At 40.0% G+C, this 23,519-nt stretch overlaps 1 protein-coding gene across 4 annotated transcripts in view; it reads left to right on the top strand.

Annotated features, from left to right (window-relative positions):
* The first annotated feature begins 10,627 nt into the window (after window positions 1-10,627).
* NEMP2 (nuclear envelope integral membrane protein 2) overlaps window positions 10,628-23,519 on the top strand; it is a 24,484-nt gene continuing 11,592 nt past the window's right edge. For 2 of the 4 annotated variants that reach the window (XM_026091719.1, XM_026091718.1), the window contains exons 1-9: window positions 10,651-10,734; window positions 10,984-11,100; window positions 13,788-13,903; window positions 15,472-15,700; window positions 15,874-15,946; window positions 16,972-17,065; window positions 17,792-17,906; window positions 18,536-18,761; window positions 21,259-21,435. In XM_026091719.1, coding sequence (XP_025947504.1) covers window positions 11,052-11,100; window positions 13,788-13,903; window positions 15,472-15,700; window positions 15,874-15,946; window positions 16,972-17,065; window positions 17,792-17,906; window positions 18,536-18,761; window positions 21,259-21,435 — 1,079 coding nt within the window. In that variant the 5' untranslated portion in view covers window positions 10,651-10,734; window positions 10,984-11,051. Of the gene's footprint in view, window positions 10,735-10,983; window positions 11,101-13,787; window positions 13,904-15,471; window positions 15,701-15,873; window positions 15,947-16,971; window positions 17,066-17,791; window positions 17,907-18,535; window positions 18,762-21,258; window positions 21,436-23,519 lie in introns of those variants that run through there. The other 2 variants (XM_026091720.1, XM_026091717.1) reach the window with 2 other exon arrangements.

Here is a 23,519-nt window from a genome sequence, read left to right as displayed (position 1 = left end):
TTATAACCAGACTGAACTTGGCTCCACATGTCGAAAGTATGATAAAAGGCTGGTCATAAGTAAATGGTAAGGACCACAGGGACCAACCCAACTTCTACCCTAACTTTTAGAACATGGTCTCTAGCCATAGACTACTGTGATAAAGGATGCAGTACTGTAAAACAGGATGTTTCCATGTGCAGCATACAGCATACCCTCTTCCAGTCTCAACTAGACAAGAAGAAATTACATCTCTTACTAACCACTTGTCTTACTAGCTGCAGGGACAGAGCTCTCCTGTTCTTTTACGCACCAGAAATGTATGCTATCGTCAGAACAAGCAGGATTTTCACAAGGGCTTGGCAATAGTTTCAGCTTTAGAGGAATCCCACTGACATCAGCAGAAACAGAATAGCACAGTACAGAGAGCAAGGTGTAATATTTTAAAGACCTAGGACAAGTATCACTGCAAGGGCATTTGGCAAGTACCATTGTTGCATTTGGCATTGGATCAAAAAACTAAAACCTGCAAGTGCTTTGAAGAGAACTCCACTCTCCCCTCCTTGCCAACAGATTTTTTAAATTATTCTCTCTTACCTTGTCAGGATAGATGCCAGATTGAAAAGACCCACTTTACTAGGAGGATAGAGTGGGGAAAGTGTTACTTTATCCTTGTTCTGTTCTTCTAACTCTTTCTTTAAGCTTCTGTGGCCACTGCCAGAGACAGGAGTCCAGGCTTGTTCAGCCCTTCATCTGACTCAGTATCACAGGTCTTATGTTCACTTTTTGCCTGGCATGAAACAACCACTTGCACTCTGCTGCACTCACTGCCACTAAAATCCTCAGTTGTCAATGAGAGCTAATATTAATACTGGGAAAGGTTGAAATGACTGCATCAAAGAATGATTTGTAAAGATCTATTTGAGGTACCTCCTGCATTCCACAAGTGTCTGCAAGAACGTAGTAGGGACAAAATGACTGTACATCCTGACTCTCCCTACATAGATATTTAAATAAGTATTACGATTTGCTTATCAGTATTTTACAAAGATAGCCCTTTAAGCAAATTGCCTTATTTTAGGGAAAGGCACTGGAAAGCTGCCTATTTATTGTGTAAATCCATCAATCAAGCATCAAAGCCCTTCACATATCTCTACCTAATTCATTCAATAGCATTTATTTCTCAGTCTCTCCCATGTGTACATTCAGATATGGAAAAAGGCAGTAGACAAATCTTCTGAGTTAGTGAGGAAAAAAAAAAGTCATTAGACAGAGACACATTTATACCAAGATAAATCTCTGCTATCATAAAACGTTAGATGTTTTATTTTAAAATATCTCACAGAAATAAACACTTCCTCTCACAGAGTCCCTCAATTGTTAAGGCAATCTAAGAAGGCTAAGAAGTTTTATAATGAAGGAGAACCGTGTGTCAAAGCAGAAATGGGATAAATTTTAAAACGGAATGTTGAGAGTGGAGGGGATTAAGACCAAACCGGCATGTTTTACTGATAATGGGAATTACAAGAGACTGATTTTTATGTGTCTGTTGGGGTGAGTGAGTACAGAGGTGCACGGATGAGCAATAGCAGGCTGCATGCATTGTTAAGAAAAACACTAAACCACCCAAAACGAACAGGCTCTGAAAGAGCAAGGAAAGTTTTACATAGTTTGAAAATGCTAGATTATGGGTGTGTTGACAACAGAAAGCCTGAGCTGAACTAGTCAGAGCATGCACGTAAAAGAAAATAGGAAGCAGCAAGACACCAAAAACTTCATGGGTCAAAAGGCAGAAGAAAGTCACAGGCTGCTTGTGTATTCCTGAAAGACTTTTAGGATGGTTTGTCCTTCCTGGACCTTCTCAATATTAGGATGGCTTAGGTTGCCCTGTCTTTCTCATTATTTTCCTGGTTAAAATCAATGGCAATGGTTTCAAACACAAAAAAGGCCGTCTCTGCCAAGAAGTCAGTACTCTCTTCAGTGCTGATACAATGTCTGCTCCAGTGCTTGGTTATGACATGCCGGGTTAGAGAAGCAGTTCTTGTGAATCCTTCTGTCCTCAATACCTTTGTTAACACCAGTTACTAGCCCTTTTTCAAGTTTCTGGGGGACATTTTTTTACAGTGAAGCCTCACAGGAAAGATTTCATAAAACAATTGGCCATTAACCAGTTACTGTACTCATACTCAGAGCATTAATGCAAAGAACAAGATCCTGAGCCAGTATCACTCTGTTACTGGCTTCTGGACTTTCAGTCACAGTTCGGAAAAGGCGCCTACCAAGTACACACCTGGTTTATCAGAAGTCCTTGGTTTTCCTCAAGGGGTATAATGACAGGCCAGCCACTGTAATGGTGTTACTGCAAAAGTGTGATTACAAAGTAATAGGAAGACATTATCAGAACCTTCTTAGTACAAATAACCTCCTTTGATCTAAGAGAGCTTGACAAGCTCCTTTGACAATACACACACTAATCATTATGGTGGCTGAGCACATCAGGGCTAACATTTAATTCCAGGAAACAAAGAACTGCTGGAATGAGTATAATTTTTTTCACACTTGTTTAATACTGTTAACAAATCATTTTTCCAAGAGTGCTTTGTCAAGTCCCAGAATAATTATTAGAGGTTCCTGTATAGACGTAACATTTAATACGAATGTAAATCTTAAAGTGCAAGACAGACAACACATACGTAACCATAAATAAGACATTGTTCTCATAGCTTCTTTACAAAACCGTACCATGTGATGTGAATTCTAATAACAGACACAGTGGGTTGACTTTATCTATTACTTCTCTTTCCTTTTCAAGCTCTGTTAAGATTTTTTTCTCTTTATAATCAAATAAAGTGATTTCGAATGATGTTTAAAGTTCATTACACTGGGTAAGTCCTCTATTTCCCCACAGGACAGACACAGCAAAAAAAAACCCTGGTCCTACAAGATTAGGACTTGCCTGCCTTTCTCTAACTGGTGAGGACTGTTCAGCTGCCAATGAAGTCTTAGATACATTTCTGAGACTATCAGTTAGGATGCCAACAGTAGCGGTAGGACTTGGCTTCTGTGATTTATTAACTAAAGACTAGGCTAGGATCACCAAACTGTTTACCACAGACCATCCCAAATCAAAAGAAAGTAATAGTATTTGACAGCTGTTGAGCTGACCTGCATATAAACCAGTGGTCTAAGAGCCAAAAGTGCTAATTTCTGAGTCATTGTGTAAAACCACATGCCAGTTTCTGGCATTTCCATCCACTAGTCTAATTTGTCCTTTGTGCATCTTTTCAGGGGGAATGCCTTTCCCCCGCCATCCTGGCATAAACACAGGCTCACTCACCTCAGTGCTACCACCTGCCTGTCCTATATCATGCAAAATCTTTAATAGGWTTTTAGAGGGGAGACTAGAAAGGATAAGGGCAGAACGTATGGGTTATGGATAGGATGTGTCCCGTTCTAGACTTAGAGAGCCTAGACAGAAAAGATACTTTAGTTTACAGCATAAAATCCTTTCTGCAGAGTTTTCCATCTCCTCAGGCCCCACATACATTTTGTGACGAGAGGGAGTCCTGAACACCAGGATGGCAAAAGGTGTCCCACTACCAGAAACCCAAGACGTTGACTTGGTAGCGGAAGCCATGAAAGAACTCAAGCTCCAACTGATCCTTATGGTTAGGATCTCAGTTTTTCCACAGTTAAGGCAGGGGAGAATTTTACTGTCCATATAGGCAAAATAGGAAATTCTTATAGAGAATGTAAGGAGATCCAATCCCTTTTGTCTAACAGTGGCAGGCCCAAAGTGCAATATTTAACACTGGGCAAAACACTGGCCCATCAGATTCTAAGATTTTATTAGCAATCAAATAATTACCTGTACATATATGCTTTCTTCTATGCTTTGTACTAGATATCATCAAAGAGTACATGCCACTTTCAAACTGTTAGTTCCACTAATCTCTGCTTTGGAACCTCCTCACAATTTTGGGAACTATCTCCATTCCAGAATAAATCCATACAAGGTATAAGTACCTGCACACCATTGCTGGACAACCTCACAGCTGCTTTAGGACCAAACAATCACTGTCAATCTGTTATCCCCACCTCCTTCCAGCTGTGCAGTACATATAAGGAATGAAAGAGGCTACAGTTCTGATAACTGCTTCATTACCCCCCTGCAGGATCACAGACTCTAGTCAGTACAGCTATATCATGTTCCCTGCTTTTGATTTATATCTGAAGTTATACTCTAAAATGGCAAAATATTTGGAAAACTGATGTGTTTAGAAGTTTAAAGGTTTAACTTTTCTGGTTTGCTGGCACTGTTTCTGAGTTCAAGTGTAGCCTGCTCACAAGCTCCCTCCAAGGAGCCCAGGTTTCCTGGTTGTCTCTGCTCTGCATTGTGAGCAAACCTCAACGGCTTAGAAACAGACCTACTTGTTTGGGGAACTCTGTCACTGGCATATGTATGCTCAGCCCTGGCACTGCATTCTTCTGTGGCTTGGTACACATCCTGCTGCTCACCTGAAGCTGAGGTCTTCCAAAGTATTTGATTTCCCTGTGCTCAGCAGTTTACATGTCTGTGCAGGGGGTGGGCAGGATGGAGTGCTCTTTGGTTTCAGTTTTAGTGCAGGAACTGATTTTTTTTTCCCTAGGTCCTGAGCCAACTTCATATTTAACTTTGTGTAAAGAGCATCCAGGGCCTCAGATAAAGTGGATGGGAAGGGCATTTTGCAAGTTAATAAGCTTAGGGTACAGGGACATCTCCTATTGTTATAAACAGTACCAGGCATCTTATTTAAATTACATTTTAAAAGAGACTCAGATTTCACCCTCAAAAGTTTTAGTTTAAAATGGCTTTGTTTTCCTATAGCTGTTTGATTCATTAACTGACTGATGCAGTCCTAACATTTTCTCCTTGTATGATACAAGTCTCTGCTTCTAGAGGAGACTGGCAGGAAAGCTATTTTTGTGGGGCAGTAAATGACTTTCTGGAATATGATATCAGATGGAACTGAAGCTGCTTTGAGGGCTCTCATGTGAAGTAACTGACAAACTGCCATGCCTGCCATTTCCGTAGGCTATATCAATGTTCCTTTAGATAAAGAACAGGATCTCTTATCTTTTTATCAGGGAATTAAGAGGCTGTGGAAAAAATGAAGACTAACATACTAATCAGAGCAAATTTGACATGATAAATAATAAGAGTTCCTGTTTAAAAAAAAAAAGCCTCTCTATTGCAAATTCAAAGCAAAGGAGGAATCCAGTAAGATTTGTATCACTGCTTCCTTACTACATAAATAGCTACATTTGGCACACTAAAAATAAACCAGATAAATATTTAAGGCCCACTGGTACTTAACAGAAGCCTGGACCTGAATTTGCTTACTATTGTGTAAATAAGGAATATCAATATCACTGAAATCAATGAATTTACACCAGAATACTTAGCCGAAATCAGAGCGAGGGACTGTGGTTCCAGCAAATGCATACACATCTTTCTCTGAACATTTTAACATCAGCAGACTGAACCTTCCTTCCATCTGACCTAAAGTTCCTTTTGATACCAATAGGAAAATGAGTGTCCAATTAATCTAGGGTTAAATGCTGCGGAAGAGGGAAAGCTGCGTAATCAGAAACTATAGAAAAAGGAAAAAGCTGTGTTACTCATACCAGTTTATTTAAAAACATTTAGACTGCCTCTCTCTCAGACACTCCTGACCCCCCACCTGTGATATAACAGGAAAGCATGTGTTATGACACATTGATTTTTCAAAAACATGGATAGCTAGGACATAAGAATCTTGCATTAAATTTTAGATTGAATCTTAGATTAAATATGCAAATGTTTAAGAAAAAAAAAGCATGATAAAAAAGGCTGTTTTGCCTAATCAGTATAATATGACACATAAGTAACCTTTCAAAAATCATTTCCATTGTTCGTTTTTCAAGCTTAGCCTGAACAAGGACTGCAAAAGATATCTAGACTACCTACAGCAGTTTAGGAGAAATAAATATTCCTAGTAGAGCAGTATCTAGCTCAGTATCTATACATGTCATGTAAAATACAGAGATCAACATAAAACTACTGTAACAATAAGTACCTATACTTATTTTTTTTGTAGATCATTTTTCTCCCCAAAAAATAACTCTGTATTTTGCCTGTGAAATACTTCAGACTAATGCACTCCTGCAAAAACAGTTGGAGATGAACAAAATAGTCTGAAATGGCTCTTCTGTCTAATTTTAACTCTAAGAGACCATTTACATCAAATAAAAAGACAACACAATGTACCTGGTAATAAATCGCATTATTTGCAAGGGCACTTATGGAACATGAATTATTTGTATTATTGGAATAAACATTCAACAGAATCCACCAAAACATGTGAAACCATTTAAAGGGAAATACAGTAGCTCTTTATCCTAAATAAACTAAGGCAAAAAAAAAAAGTTCTTAAGCAGATATAGATATTGTGTTATTCTGATTACATGGGGAAAGCTAAAGGCAGAGAGGCTGCCTGTTTTGCTATTTTTTCTTTCTTTTCCAGGAAACTAAATATTAAGTACCTGGATTACAAATCTCCTCCAACAGTTGATCCCACTTCCTTTGACGTTCACCTCCTACGAATGACACAATCCAACGCCCACATGCCAACTCTAAGAAAGAAAGAACTGCCGTAGCTTTAACAAACCTGCATCCACTTGGTTCTGGCCAAAGAAAGATAAAACACCCTGTAACTCTGCAAACAAATTATACCATTTGCTGACGTAAGAAGGGGGAGGGGAGAGCAAAGAAAAAGGAAAAAAATCAGAGGAAGCATCGTTAGTCACCAGGAGCATGTGTTGTGATTTTAATGGTATGCCTGGAAATCAAAATCCTCTACTAGCATTAGTCAGAAAGTAAACAATAGGCCGCAATAGGGTAATGGGAATCACCTCGTGGGAAGGGAGCTGGCACCCTTAATGCCTTGTCCCCAGGCTGCCAGGCTGCAAATGCCGCAGTGGCTTGGGGAGAGGGGCTGGCTCAGGTGGGGGCCAGCGCAGGCAAGGCTCTGACAAGCAGAGACTCTCACCATCAGTCAGGTACACAGCGCTAGCCTATCGGTATGGCTGTACACACCAAATAAACATCAGCAGTGAGTAGCAGGGTTTTCTGTAGGACAGGAAGGATTCAGTGGCACAAAGAGGATTCAGTATTATATCTAACGATGCATTCAGCTTTTAAGCGGCTAAACCAGAACATTGCAGATGATATTAAGGAGTGTTCTAGGGGCCAGAATATATCAGGTGATATAACCCAGAGCTCCCAAAGCTTGAGATGAAAAAGAACATCAGGGTCGCTACTCTGCACTGTTGTCTGCTTCGCTCCCTGTCAACACCAAATTACTAAAATGTCAATTTGTCTAAAACACTGTGGTTGAAAATCCTGCATATTATGTCATGGGAATTTCAAACACCACTATCTAAATTCTGATGCCCAGGATCTCAGCTTTGTACCTCATCAGCACAAGACTTCTCGGGTAAATGTTTTGACTGATTCCCAGTATCGCCAACATCACTGTCAGCCACACCTAGGTTTTCCCTAGAGCTATCTCAGCCAAAAGCTGATCTCAACTCTTCTCAGCTTGTAAGATCTGACAAGGGCACAGCTTCAGTGAGTCGAGCTGCACCAATAAACAACCTCCTCCATTCCTTCATATCATACTTGTAAGCAAACAGTTAAAAAAATAGCCTTTTAGCTCAGAATCCCAGCTTCGGCCAAAGCAACATCACCATTCAGGAAGTCAAACACACAGACACGCTTCAAATAGGAAGCTATGAAATGCAGCATAATTAATCACAGCCATCCTAGAAGGACTGCTATAACAAAAGAATAAAGTCGCTTTTATTAAGGAATTCTTAGTGTGGTAGAACACTGCCTAATAGCTGTTGCATCTTGCTTGAGTGAATATGTTCTCCTTGGAAATCAAGCAAAGGTTTCTAATAGTTTCTGACAGAGTGTGGTCCCCTAAAGCTACATTTTCCTTCTGATTCATACTGACTGACTGTAACCCTATGACAGTTATTGAAAGTTAATTAGCAGTGAAGTGCAAAGAGCTCTAGGAATGAAAATACAAGAGAGAACTGAGTGTGTCTCTTTTCCCAGAAAAAATATTGTCAGAGGTTAACATAACTGAAAAAATATTGTAAACTGAAAAACTGAAAGGGATTCCTTTAGTAAACTTGGTTATTATTGTCCCTTTCTGTTTAGAAATACAACCCAAAGGTAATATAATTCTAAGGATTTATTAGGGAAGCAGATAAACATAATATACAGTATTCCTTTCTTCACTGCACTTCCTAAAGAAAGGATGATAAAAATTATATAAAGACGACACCCAAATTATATAAAGACAAATAAAGACAGAAATCCACTGCCGCTTCCTTTAGAGTATGAAGTTTGTCAGATGTTGCACATTATATCAAATCCAAACTATTTTTGCCCTCATTCTCCACTTMCTTAGTACTTGCGAGGAATAATCTACAGTTATATCTGTGCCCAGTGAGTGCAAAGTGGGTGTAAAAGGCTAACCAATGAGAGCGGCAGCCCCGCGCCACCCACTCCGCACAGATGTAAATGCTGAGACAAGGTGCAAGGCAGTGGGCAGCCCCTTCAGGTGTTAAAAAAAGACCATACTAGCAGCACCAGGAATTGGATCCAGCCCTAAACAATCAAGAACAAAACTAAAAGCAACCTTTGTGCATAGAAATAGCATAACTTTAAGGACAAAGAAGGGACGGCATTCTGACACACCAAGTAGATTGGAAAGGCCAAATGCAGGCCTCAGTATAAAAATAGACATTGGTGATACCAGAATGCCTTGGCAAAACTGTGTTTATTGATTTTCATAGGATAGGATTAAAAAACAACACAAAAAAACAAATGCTCCAGTCCTTTCCACCTTTGACTGCTGACTATGTCCCACAAATAATCTGAAGCAACTGAAATTAGAGAGTGGGAACTGGGGCACTTTGTCTGAATCTGACCAAGTTCAGGTCTTCACAGCTCTTACGTGGCAATTTTGTTTACTGTTTAAGACTCTTCTTGTGGATGCTCGGGAAATAAAAGTTGCTGACATTCACCTCCAAAGTATCTAATGTATGGCCTGGCCAACTGCAAGCTCTTTGCAAACATGTTTGTGACCAGACTTGGCCTTTTAGCTCAAGTTGGGCAGGTAGGAAGGAAAATAGGGGAAAGAGTGCTTAAGGGAGACAAATATCAACTCTTCTTTGTTAGATTAGGGTGGCTGTCCTAGTGGAGGTTCAGAAAATGCTGGAAGCATGTGAGCTTGTTTTTGGACCAGTTTACATCTCAGCTTGATAAGGCCAGTCAACATTTTTGGGCAACTAGGCAGAGAAAGGACTACAACCTAATGAAAAGCTCATGAAACCACCAGTTAACACTGTCAATCTGTTCAACTGTTAAATTTGTATGTTATCTTCTTTTTCTTTTTATGTATGTATTCTTAATTTCATTGAAGCCCTAAAACACAAAGCACAAATAAGACAAAAAGAGGTAGGATGCATCATGCAAGCAGCAATCCCAGTCCTTTCAACACTTCATTCACACAATTCACAGGAGCATCGATTTATCATGACAAAAATATTAAAATATCAAAAGAAACAGCCCACAAACCCCTTAAACTACGGATTCTTTGGGCTTCCCTCTCATACAAGTTAAAAGCACCTACTGCAATTGGCACCTGGTTCCGATTTCTCTGGTGTTTAACAACAGAGATGACACTCAGCCCTCTCCTACCTAGATGTCCCACTTTGTGTCTCTGCTCTCCACCACGTATCTCCAGAAACCTGAAGGAACTTAGTACCTGAGGTTTCTATCCCACCATGTTGGGAGTTGACCCAGTCCAAAAACTACCGAGTGAACAGGAAAGTGACAGCATGTCTGCAAACGCTTCAACTCCCTACGAGTCCAGGCTTAAAAAAGAAAAAACATGAAATGTAAGAGAGCAGCTACCGAATGTGTTTCCCCCMCACACCCGAAGCATCACGTCTTTAAACGCTTTGTGGCTGAAGCTGAACACGCCAGTAGCCTACAGATTTCTGTGAACTCTCAAGTCCAATCTGAACGTTTCCTCAAACGGTAGCGCTCAAAACTGGAGTTACCACAGAACAGGAGAGGACATAAAAAAGGGGGGGGGGGGGAAGTGGGGCATTACCGGTTGAACGCGACCCATCAGCCCCGGAGGCCCAGCCGGGCAGGGCAGGGCAGCCGCAGGGGCCCGTTCCCGGGGGAGACCCCGGGAGCCGCTTCCTGAGGCGGAAGTGACCCGAAAACACCCCAAAATTGCGCGCGAGCAGTGCCCTCGCCGGAGCGGGGGCGGGAGCAAGCCGGCCGCGGCGGGGCGCGGGCGGCCACAGGGCAGGGAGGGAGCGGGCGAGCGCCGCCCCCGCCGCCGGCCTCCTCCCCCTCCCGCCCCCGCAGGGCATTCCCGGGCCGCCGCCGCCGCTCGCAGCCTGCGGGGGAGGTGCCGCCCCGCCCCTCCCCCCCCCGCGCCATGCGGCGACCGTTAGGGGCGGCGACCGTTAGGGGCGGGCGGGGCGCGCGGCGCCCTCTCGGCCCCGGAGCCCCCGGCCGCCCCATGAGCCCGGCGCGGCCGCCCCGCCGCTCGCAGCGCCCCCTGGCCCCGCTCCGGCTGCGGCTCTTGCTGCTGCTGCTGGCCGAGGCGGCCGGCGGCAGTGGGGAGGCGCCATCCGCAGGTACTCGCCTTTCCCTCCCTCCCCCCGGCCTCAGGCCGAGGGGCCTCAGGGCTTGCGCGCAGCCGCGGAGGCTGCGGTCGGCGGGGCGCTGCCTGCCCCTGCCCGGGGCACCGTAGCGGGCGGCGCCGCACCAAGACGGGCCCGTCGGGGTGCGGCGGGTTCCTCCCGTCGTCCCACCCCTCCAGACGCGAAGGGAAGGGTCTCGGGTTTCCCGAGAGGGGCGGATTTCTCACAGTTTTGTGTGATCAGGAATCCATCGCCTCCAGAAAACAGTGACCTGTTTCCTCAAGTTTCTTCTGCTCCTACTTCCACCCAAAATGGCATTATCCTRTAAAAAAGATACAGATGACGGCTTCTCACAAATATGTGAGTAATTCGTCTTCGTCCCTCTAGCTTCAGAGCAAGATATTTCAGCTACATTTGTTTTGTTATTAAGGCAGGAACTCAGGGTATTGTCCTCTGCTCTGCCACCATCTGGGTGGCCATAACTCCTGAGACAGGGTGCTCTGTTTGAAATCTGTACGGCTAAATAGAAAGTTAAAATAATTTCATTCAGTAATTTCATCAAACCTATTCTTGAGATCCTCTGCTAGTTTTTCTGCTTTTCTAGTCTCAATTTTAGTTACTGCAATAACATTCTCTAGTGTTACTTTGTGAGATAGGTGGGCACAAGAGTGCTTGTGACTGAACTGGAAAAAAGTATAAATGAAGTGGCATCAAATGCACGAGAAACATTTTTTTGACCTATTTCAGTTGCAGAGCTTGGAAGCCTAGGTATATGTTGTCATGTGAAGCTATGATTTGCGATGTATGTTACTCTCTCAGGCTTTCTTATTAGTTTGGTTCAAGACAGTCGACTGCAGAATGCCTCTTTTAATAGGGCAACAAAAAACAGAAAGATCATTCTCGGCTGTAGTAGCAATACATAATTCAAGAAGCTGTTTACATTTCTTTTCTGTATGGAAGTTCCCTGATCTGAGGCTTCCTCAGGATTCTGCAGAAGATGCTGATTCCCTCTGCTGCTCACAATCTTGAAATTTGAGGGTTGCCTTCTCTGTGTCCCTACTTCAGCTAAATTTCTACTTCTGATGGTTAGCTATTCAGATGCATCCCTCCTTTTGCAGCTTGGTTGTTTCTGTTTCACTCTGTGGAGCTGATGTCATGTTTGAAGCAAGGAAATGCATATAGATGCCTTAAGGAAGCTAAGAAAACATTTACTAGTATTACATATTGGGGACATTACTTCTAATGTGGACAAAAAGTTTATCTGTGGTAATTTATTTCCAGTGTGGCAGCTTTTACATCTTTGCTTCTTCAGAGATTTTCATTTCCTTTGTCTGGCCTGGGGTGTTGAATCTTTTTCACATCATGTGCCAATGTCTGCTGTGGCCATTCCTTTCAGCCCCTGCTGTGACCATTCCTCCCTCATCCTTCCCTTTCTTACAGACTTTTCTGATTTCTTGCTTATGGCTACTGTGTGGATGGTAGTACAGGACACCATCTCTAGCTTGCCCCAGGCAGACAAACATCTCTTCCTAATACATCTTGCAGAAAAGGTGTTTGCAATTTAGGCTGCACTTTGTTTCTGCTATAGTATTGCCATTTCCTTATCACTGAATTCACCTCAGTCTTAGCCCTGTGATAATGCCCAGCGCCATCTGTTTGCTGCATCAGTCAGTAACACTTTTCAGAGACAAATGAATCTTTTTGCAACTTCCTCTGATCACCTTATAGAAGTGCCTGTCAGTTCAGAGGTATAGTCAGCCCTTGTCTGAAATTATTGTGCTCTCACTGGTTTCAGTATGGATGGGGATTAGTCATATGGTTAATCTTCATAAAAGAAGTGTCCAAATTGTAAATTTAAACCAATTTAGTTTAACAGGATCATTTGTGTACACTGTATATTCTGATTTTCGAATGACTTAGCAAACTGAGATAAGAATATCCATACAGATATTTTTTCATTGGTTTAATTAAATCCATTTAAAAATAATTTAGGCTACGTTTAACTTCCTCGTGGAGRCAGGGCAGGTTCTTGCCTGTAAACAGTATTTCCTCATCCAGGCTGAGTCTGTTTTGCACATACTGATTTTGTTGTTCTGAGTGTGTGACGGTATTTTAGCAGTTATTAGCGAGTTTGTCTTAGACCTACTTTTCCTGTTCAGTGAGCCAGATGATTCCCTCTTTTCACATCTGTATTCATTTCCTTTATTGTGCTCTTTAATTATGTTCCTGGAACACTGATGTAATGCACTGTAGGCTATATTTTACACATGTATAGATTGGAATGTACTTAAAAATTTGTTCCATAAATCTTTTAGGTGCATTCCCACTCTGAGGTGCAATCTAATTCTGAAAATTATAGGGGGTCCCTAACATTTCAGGAGAGTTAGACCAATTAGCAGCCCTAATTAAATGACTTTTGGCAAGCTATCAGTGCAGTTTCCTTTTTACGTGTTATGGCTGGAATATGTCAGGAAAGATGATACTATAGGGACAAATTGTTTTTAAAAGAAGAGTTATGTTATTTAACATTATAAACATTTCAGAGGGAGATGACTGAGATTTCTGCAATCAGCAGTAGTCATGTGCTAAATGACTATTTTAATATGTAAGCCTGTTTACCTGCTTAGACTCCCACAGTTGCATTCACCATTGGTATAAGCATTGACTACAGTGCAGTTACACCCACTCATGCCAGCAGTGAATTTGGCCCAGAGGCCCTATTCCAGTGCCATCAAAAYGCTGTTATAAAAGCCAAGCTTTTTACTGAACACATTTTTTAAAAATACCACCCTAGATTAATCTTTTTCAAAGGTGCTGCAGTTTACTTTGGAGCCTAAATTACTTGATTAAAATTCTAATTTGAATTTTCATCTAAATTGTATTGAGCAGGTTACCCTGTAGCATAGCTTTTATGTTAGATTATCTGCAAATTGCTTGTGATTCCCTCAGCATATATCAAAAATGAGTGGAAGGAGAAGGAGGCAAAAAAGAGGAAGATTATATATTTGTATTAGATACATACTTAAAATTAACTTTTCCCCCACCAGATGGAAACTGTAGCCTTTTGGAGGAAAGAGATGTCATCCAGGAACTGGATGAAAACTGTTACTGTTATGTGCAAAACAGAACCATGCACTTACAATACGTTTGGTCAACTGTTCAGGTAAGAGTCTATTTTGGGGATCATTTACATATGCAGTACTTTCCCCAGCAGAGTATTTGATCCATTAGCAAGATCGAAGTTGTATCTCTGTGTATAATTGGTAGTCTGAATGGTGTACAGGTAGGACCATGATAAAACTACATTATAGTAGTGTGGGTCTTCACTTTGTGTGCAGTGGAGGTTTGCTGTCTCTGTTAGGAGGAGGTCAACCAGGCTATAGTGTTATTGTAAGAGGCCAAACATCTACTTTGTGTTGCATATTATTTTGTTACACACCTTTTCCAATGACGGACATCTGTAACAAACGTTAACCTCTGTAACAAATGTTTTTGCTTATCACCAAACATCTTCATCAGATTTTTAAATCTGAGGATAAAATACAGCTCTGTGGATTACTGTAGCATTGCAGGCCACAGTATAGGAACAAAAGGTGTATTAGATCATGACTAATAAAAAACAGCAGTAGCAGTATATTTCTGTTTTGCAGAGTAACAGAGGGTCTTCTTATAAGAAACATGTTTAGGACATCAGGCTTGAAACATAAAAACCTCAAAACATTGAAAGTAATGACAGAGTAAGGAACAAGCTGAATATCTGTTCCTTTTTTTTCTGGGAAGTATGTCACTGGACAAGGGAAGGAAACAGTTTTGCTTCACATCAGTTGGAGGAATTGGCTCTGAGATGGAAGGAACGGGAACATCTTTTTATCTGTTCCCAGGACTTTTTTCTTAGGAACATGCCAGAGATGTTTTTGTGCATGGCAGCAGATTTTAGACAGTGAAACCCTCCAGCAGTCATACAAGCTTTCTCTGAGTAAGTGCTTAAAACCAGGAAGTTAAGATTTTTCCCACAACAAATTGCTTGCTGCCATGCTGTTTTTTCTCTTAGTAGAAGCCTGTTTTATTACCTATTAAAGCACTTTTTTGTAGATGGGTCTTCGTTGTCCAATATGCCCTGTTCAAGAGTTCACAGTCAATCATAGTCTTCAGGTAGATCATCCCATCTCAGAAGATGGACGAGATCTGTTACAGTTTTCAGGGGGAGAGCACCAACAAGTAACCCCAAAAGACACAACGGGAACATCCTTAATGCTTAATTTTTTACTTATGATACCTTCTATTTTCCTTTTCCCTCTTCTGTCCCTAACATGAAGATTGTGTTCTTTTCTACGAGAAAAACAAGTTCAGTTTCTTGTGGTTCAGGAGTGGAATGGGAAAGAGTGTGACCATCCACAAAAGAAACTGTGGTCAGTCAAATATTGCTGGTTTTGTTAGAAATTTGTGGGTAGGCAAATATCACAGGTGAAACCAAACCCACAGAGCCTTTGAATGGATTGAGGCCCTCAGAACTTTGTTGACTGTGAGTTCTCTGAATCGCCTTTTAAGGTCCAAACTGTATATAGTAGGATTAAACAACTAACAAAGAACTGAACTAACATTTTATGCTCTAGCCCTCTATACTGATTTTCATTATCAGATGTATGAATTATATGCTATGTGTTTCAGAAACAAAAAAACCCAATGGTTTTGAGCTACTTCTACAGGTATTTTGTTATTGTTTGATTTTAGATAAAAGTTAACAGCACAGAAACGTTCAAGTTTGTGCCTATTTCAGACAAAAGCAACTGTCGTAATTCAGAAACCGTTTTTGAGTTTGCTGCATGTGCTGTTCGAATCTTGTGGCAATCAGAGACATCTACAGAAACTTTCATAAACATAAAACAATATGGAGAGGATATTTGTTTCAAAATACAGCCCTTCAAGAAAGAACCATACATTGTGAGTGTAAAACGAAAAAGTAAGTAATAATGCTTTCAGTTTAGCTTACAAATAGTTTGGTATTGCAAGTGTTAATGAACGCTACTTCTTATGTAGGAAGCCTAGACTTTTCTGYTAATGTATATATAATCAACGTTTCAGATTAAATTAGCCTAAAATCCATTTTTGTTTGTTTTTTTTCCCCTTTTTTAGTGCTAGATGGAAAGATCTTGTTTTTGTTTGTAGCTGGAATTTTTCTGTTCCATTTTGCAAACAGTCTTAGCAGGTAAGTACTAGCCCCTGTGTTTTGACCTTCTTTTCCAATGTCTGTGCATCTTTGGTCTGTTACCTAAGCTAAAGATGCTAAACAGCTGTTCTTTGGGACAGTGAAATATGGAAAATAAACATATGTTTTAATTTCATACTGTTCGTGTATAGACAGATTGTGCCATGCCTTGGAGTGTTGTGGTATATTCATCACGTAGCTGTGTTAGGGTTCTTTAGATCCTAGCTTCCTGCACTCATGAGAAATTCTGGGAAACAACAAGACAATCTTGAGTGAGCAAGTGTGTGCGGATTTAGAAAAACTCTCTCCCTTTTGCAGATGAGTGAGGTTAGCTGAATGCTAAAGGATGCTGTATGTATTACAGATGATGCATTCCTGCAGGGAGAAATGCTTAGGATGAGGTCATGTGGGGCCTGGTCTGCCTCCACCTTGCTGACAGCCTTTTCTCATTGTTCTTTTGATGCATATTTTGCATAGCATGTAAGGGAAGATGCTTCTTATTCTAACAAACTATTTGCCCCAGGACTTCAAAGCAAGATAAGTCAGAAATTAATTGTCAGGTGACATCTTTAAAACAAGCAGAGCAGCAATAGGTTTTATAGAGTTAACTCCGTATTATATTTTGTAAGTCAGATTTTATACAAACAATCCTAGAAAAAAAATTTTTTTACAACATTTTAAATTAAACTAAAAACTTGTCTTGCAATGCAAAACTGTATCTGTATATATAAGGAAACAAAATGACTAGAAACTAGAAATTCAATAAAAACAGAAACAACGTGAGCATTAAGAAGACAAACTTCTAGCCTGTGACTTTAACACTCCAGTGATTTTATGATATTTTTTGGGAATTTTTCTTGCATGAGTTTAAAATCTATACAAGACCTGTTAACCATATTACTGCAACCTCTGATTTACAGTTGTGTTCTTACTGAAGACCTCTGCTGTCTTTAAAAATGTGGCATTTCTAATCAATTGCAATTTAGTAAAAACTTCTTACAGTATTCTCTCTTGTTCTCTTACAGAAGCCCCAAGTTCTTTTACCTTTCTGGAATAGTACTGGGTGTTCTTGCTCTGCTAGTCTTTCTCCTGTTGACGCTTAAAAGATTTATTCCAAGGGTAAATCTACATTTGTGAAAACAAAATAATCATCATCATCATCGTAATAATATAGGAAGTAAGGAGTCTAGATCCAGATTCTGACCTTGCTCTGATTTTGTGGCCAGTAATTCCACTGAAATGGGTGCAGGATTGCTTGTATCAAATAAATATAATCAGGTCAGAATTGAGTTCTAATTAGGTTGCTCCCAAGTTTAAAACGAACTGGAGACTGTTGATACACAAGAAAAGTTTATTCTGAAACCTGAATTGTTTTTATTAGATTGCAGATAAGCTTACTCAAACCATAGCTTTAGTGGCAATTGGGACAAATTCTATTCACCAGAGAAAATTCATCTCAAGGCGGATATGAACTTTTCCTTCATTTCACAAAACCTTTATCTCCGTGCATTGTTGTCACATTTCTGAGATATGTTAATTGGAAGTACATTGCAAGAGGATGTAATGGGCTCATACCATGACACTGGGACATGTACACAAACACAGAAATGCAGTTGCTCCACTTAGGCTTGACATTGTTTAGTTGTAGCATGCAGAGCACTGTATAGTGGAAGTCTAACACAGATCATAAGCCTGGTAGGTCTACCAAATATCATATCTGTCTTTGCCTGGGAATTCCCTTGCACACAGTGGTCCTAATTCTGACTGAGATTTTTGATGCTACCATCATAGAAGTAACTCTCTGCCTGAGGTATTCCCTTTTCCTTTTTTCCCTTTTTTCCCCAGCACAGTACCTTTTGGATTTTAATGGGTGGCTGCTGGATGTCCTCGCTATATTTCATTTACTGTTTTAAAGAGAATATGCAGTGGTTGTGGTCTGAACACAGGAACTAYCTGTTGGGTAAGAGACTGATCAGAATAATCAGAAAATGCACTGCATATTTTGTGTTGATTTAGAGGTTAGATTAATACCTGCCCATAAAGAAACRGCAAGTGACTGACATTTATTTACTTTTTTCTCCTGAGCCAGAGATGTTGGAATATTCTGAAGGTTCCTAATCCACTCAAATGATCATTTACTCCACATTAAATATAGTGGGCCAGTAGCAACTTTAAAAGCAGATTTTGACTGTATTATTTCTTCATTAATTTGTCATTTCATACTCTTCCCATGACAGCAAAAGGTTAGCTGTGCAGGCTTGCATTTTGCTGGCACTGGGAGATGTGGATGCACAAACTGATAATTGGATGTGGCTGCAGGGGCTGACAAACCTGCTGATTTGGCACATGCTTTGACATTCTCTCATGAAAGGGTTCTTGTGCGGCTCTTATAGCATTAGCTAAAGGCTGTTCATAGATCACCTTGTGAACTCTTTGCACGCATTTTAAATACAAAGGGCATATAACATGTCTCAGGTACCTATAGGGCAATACAAGAAACAGCAGGCTATACTTTGTCAACCAACCTACTAAAGCATATGTGGATAGTTTGCATCTTTTTCTCCATGTCATTCTTTCCTGTTTCCACAGGGTATTTTTTGGCTGTTGGAATTATAAGCTTTGCCACTTGCTATCAGCATGGACCACTTACCAGTGAACTGAGCATAACCTGCTTCACATGGACACTACAATTAATAGCCTTTGCCTTGATTTATTGCGGTGTCACCATACCTCAAGTTGCATATACAATAATAGCAGTCAGCCTCTGTTCAAAAGGCCTGTGTTATCCCCTTGGTGCTGYTTGTCACATAGGCAGGTTTGTATGTGTTTGCAAATGTCCAAATCTCTGTATCACCAGGAGGTATTAGAAGTTAATAATGAAAAAAACCCTTACATTTTGATTACTATTTGTGAGTTTCTAGTGCTAGTTCATATTTTTACCAAATACAAAGCTACATTAGGAGATGTTTAAATCCATAAGACACAGAATTTAATTGCTTTCTAGTTGGCAGTTCTAAGCATAAATTTTGTTCTGTGGAGAAACGTGACTGTGCTCTTAACTACAAATGTAGCACCTTCTAGTCTGCAGCATATGGTAACCAAAACATTTTTGTTTGATTGATTGGACCACAGCAATACCATCTTGGTTTCATGCATTGTAATACAGAATTTGCAGGTAATTTGCACTGAATCTTACAGGATAAAACAGTGTATTATCACCTAGGAAGTAGATGTTAAATACTGATGGTTCTTGGAGGTTAGTTGGCTATCACTGTCAGGTAGAGTTCAGGGATTAAAAACCTAGTTCCACCAAAGTAATGGTTTCCACTCAATTTAGTATTCCAGGGTTATTATCAGAGATGTACTTGTCTACCCTTACTGCACGGCAACAGCTATCATTGTGAAGAATTCCAGCATATTCCCAGAGCCCCGTTTATACAATGTGGCATTTGGAATTGGAACTACAATATGTAGACATTAGTTTGCTAAGCATTTTAATTAGCAGTATGGGAACAGCATGTTTGATCTTCCTGATCTTAAAGTGTGTTTAATCACAAACATAGCACACAAATGAAGATTCTAAAAAAAAAAAAAAATCCCAACAATTTACAGCTGCTTGTTACCTTCAGTGATGACATCCAGATTAAGAGAGTCTTTAGTGCAGACTATTCCATGGCTGTGTACTTCTGCTGAACCTTAAGAATCAGGAAGAGGCAAAGGCTACAACTAGCATAACCAAAAGAATAAAAAACAAATACTAATTTCTTTGACACATTGTTTAGTTTTGAAGAACATATTGCTTTGCTCTTGTATTATTTTTAGATGTTCAGGTGTGGAGTAGGTTGAAGCTTTTTTGTTTTAGGTAGAATTTGTCATTTGTCAAAGACTGATTTTTCCACCAGCTGAAAAGTATAAACTGTTTCAACAGCAGCATATAGGATCAATGCTTACCTGGTGTAAGCAGGCTCAACTCACTCTGAAATCAGCAAGATTTGGTTAGGATTTGACAGAAGTCAGAACATATGTGTTTTGCCCTGATATACTGTGGTTTGTTCTTCACACGGACCCCTTTTTCTTTTCAATGAATTGATGCTTCTGTAGAGCCAAAAAGCACTGAAGTAATAGCACTACAAATCTCTCTGGGGAGAATGAGCATGCATTTTCAAAACCAGGAAGATCTGAACTTTTTTTTTCCTGTTTTGAAAACATTAAGCAGTAATACCAAACTTTGAGCCCAAGATGGCCAAGATATACAGTTCAGAGCACAGATACAGAAAGATACCCGAGATGCACATTATATATAAATATATATGTGTGTATATGTGTGTGTGTGTATATATATATATATATATATACATACACACACATACACATTCAGATACACAGAAGCCAAGATATATAGTTCAGAGCAGCAGATATGTCAACACAACTAGAAATTAATCTTACATTATCTATCTGTTATTAAGATCAGTACTGATCACACTGAGCCAGCAAGACCTTTGCTGTTTGACCCAAACAAGGGCTGCAGTTCATTCTTGCTCTACAGGAAATAAGAAGGAAAGTTGAACGCTGATGGTTGGAGCAGGTGTTTTTATACGAAGCTGAAAGTTTTATGGGCATCCAGCCCTTGCTTATCTTAACTCATCACAACGTTTAAATTGAAAGCAGTCGACAGAAGGGAACAGAACATGGCACACTTTCTAATTGATATCTAATTATATTATACATTGCTACGCAGCAGCTAAAAAAACATCAGATTGTAAACATTTTGGCCTCAGACTACTCAGTTGTGTAATTTAAAGCAAGATTTAAGAGAAGCAATCTAGTAAACAACACGAACAACTCATAACAGACTTAGAGCATTGCTTATCTTCAAAGTTATATATRCAAACTGGCTTTTGATTCAGCCTGTGTCTCTGCACAGACCCATTTTGCATATTGCACCTAAAAATGGCTGAGCAAGCAGCCATCTATTTGATATTTATGAGTTTTTAGTCCATGCATACACAATAAAGTATTTAGAAAGAACCTGATCCAAAATTCAGTTGAAGCTCATTGGATATCTTTCTGTGTAATTCTACAGTTTTGGATGAGACCTAGAGTAAACGGGCTAGCAAACATTAGACCCCTTATCCTAAAATTTTAATACAAGTATGTGGCTTTTCCTCTTAAGAGGAAAAAGATGATTAATGCATGTTAATAGTAGATGGTAGAGAAAAAGGATGGGCCGTAATTAAGTGGACTGCATGTGTGGCACAAGAAATACATGCTAGAAGACTTTAGAAGTACTAATTGTTTTCATTTCATTTTAGAAAAATGAAGAACTACTTTAAATCAAAAAAGTTAGTGATTAGATGCCTTACTGAAGAAGAATATAGAGAACAAGGTGAAACAGAAACTGTCAGAGCTCTGGAGGAGCTACGCTCATTCTGCAGGAACCCTGACTTCCCATCATGGCTAGCAGTATCCAAACTCCAGTCGCCTCATAGGTAAGAAAATCTGGCTTTTCTAAAACAGTAACTGCATTGTATGGTCACTAACACAGCAGATCCAAATACTACTTCAAGCATTGTTCCAGGTGAGTTTATCTTACATCCAGTTAGACATGGAATTAGCTTTATCTACTTGGGTAATCCTGCTACAGATCACAGGCACAGTTCTCCAGGATATTACTTGCTGGTGATATTATACCCCATTTGGGGGGATTTTGCAGAGGTTCAAAGCTAATTCACAGTAATAACAGTTTTCCCCAAACCTTATACACTCCCTATAATGCCTCTGCAGGTTCCTACCTAGTGACCCAGGGGGCTGTCTAACCAGTGAAATGCCCCCTTATTTCTGTAGCTTTAGGAGCAATACTTGTATGTTCTGTAAAATTGGGGCAGGTCAATGGTAACTTTCTCAAACGTTAGCAGTATTAAGCTCTCTAACTGCAAGCCAGCACAGCTAAGGAAACCTATTGCTTAAAGTATCAACCAATATCTAAGACTAAGAATACTGTGCAAACAGCAGCATCTGCRCCTAGGAAGTATGAGTAGAGGAGCTACTCCAGATACAGCTTAAGAGACAAACTTAAGACAAGTAAGAGTTGTGAAGTGAAGGGTCCGATAAATGTGGCAAAAAAAGCTTGTAGAAAATAAAAATAATTGCTGTGTACTTTTTTCAGTATCAAAACTTTAAAATATTAGGAGGAGACTTTCACGTATTAGCCAGCCATGCAAGATTCAGCCATTACCCCAGAACCAATTGTCGCAATTTCAAAGGTGCCACCATCAGCTTGGCATTTAATCAGTATAAAATTAAAACTAGTTTCAGAAGCTCCATCTTCCTTGGATGGATACACAGACAGCCCCCCTGCCATGGTTTATAGATTTCCTGTTAAACTATCTTATTTTCTAAGCTACTTGCATTCTGTAGCACTATTTAAAGATACAAAAAGTGAAAACTCAACTTCAGTTTTGTAAAACAAACAAACAAACAAACAAACATGCCAAATGCACAGAGCAAGCAATTGAGATGTGCATTCTCTGGTTAGATTAGTTAATACTATTCTTTAGTTTAGTTAATATTGTTCTTTATTTTAGTTCATTTAATTAATATTATTACAAATTGTTCATGATAAAAATACAAAAATAATGAGGAGAACTGGCAGAGGTCTGATTTAAATTTGAGTATCTCTTCAAGCTTTCATTAACTATCTGAAGATAGTTCTACACTAGGCAAACCTGGAAAATGGAGCGAGTCCAACACTGTTCCCCATATAAGCTAACGATGCTGTGAAGAAGAGTGAGGTGACACATTCATCTCAAAGAACTGTTAAATCTAAATGTAAATTATTGATCAGTTTACCAGAACTGTAAAATATAGCCGTGGTTCCTTTTTCTTACGTTTCTCTGATGCTGTCGACACTTAAACCCAGGTGTCAGAACTGCCGTCTGTTTCCATGCACTTGCCAGAAACCTCCAGCTCCATTCTGACTGTATTTTCAATACAGTTGTCCACTGAAAGTAAGATTTATTGCAAATTGAAATGTAGAGACAGTGTTAAGTTCATGCTTTGTTCYGCAAAACCTCCAGTTTGGTGTTTACTTGGACCAGCTGCAGAATTCCCAGTCTGCAGCTCAAAGTTCACCAAAAGCAGAAATTCTTCCACAAGACACTGTCTCAGCTTGCCCAGAGTATTCGGCATCAGAAGCAAGGTGATCGCACAGGAACATGGGAGTTCTTACCCTTTTTGCCTTCATTAGCAGAATGTCAACTTACCTGAATTCCTACAGCCTTTATCTCAAATACACTATGAATTTTAATTTATTTTCAGAAGTTAAAGTACCATTTACCTAAGTACAGGAAGGGGACAGTTTCTTACTCTGGATTACCCTGCAAGCACTGACAAGGTGAGAAATCAAAGTCAGATCTTCTTGCTTAGTCACAAGACCTTGCAGATGGCTTCTAGAAGAGCAAAAGTTACTTATTTAGAAAAGACTGAAGACAGAAATGAAGATGAGACAGGAAAACAATGAGAGGTGTTCAGAGTTGTTGCCATCCTTTGCTATTTACTCTGTTGTGCATGACTC

This window comes from Apteryx rowi, unplaced genomic scaffold (genome assembly GCF_003343035.1).
Source record: "Apteryx rowi isolate R43461 unplaced genomic scaffold, aptRow1 scaffold_92, whole genome shotgun sequence".
NCBI classification, from domain to species: Eukaryota; Metazoa; Chordata; class Aves; order Apterygiformes; family Apterygidae; genus Apteryx; species Apteryx rowi.
Note: the sequence above shows the minus strand (reverse complement) of the source record. Positions and strands in the feature narration are given on the sequence as shown.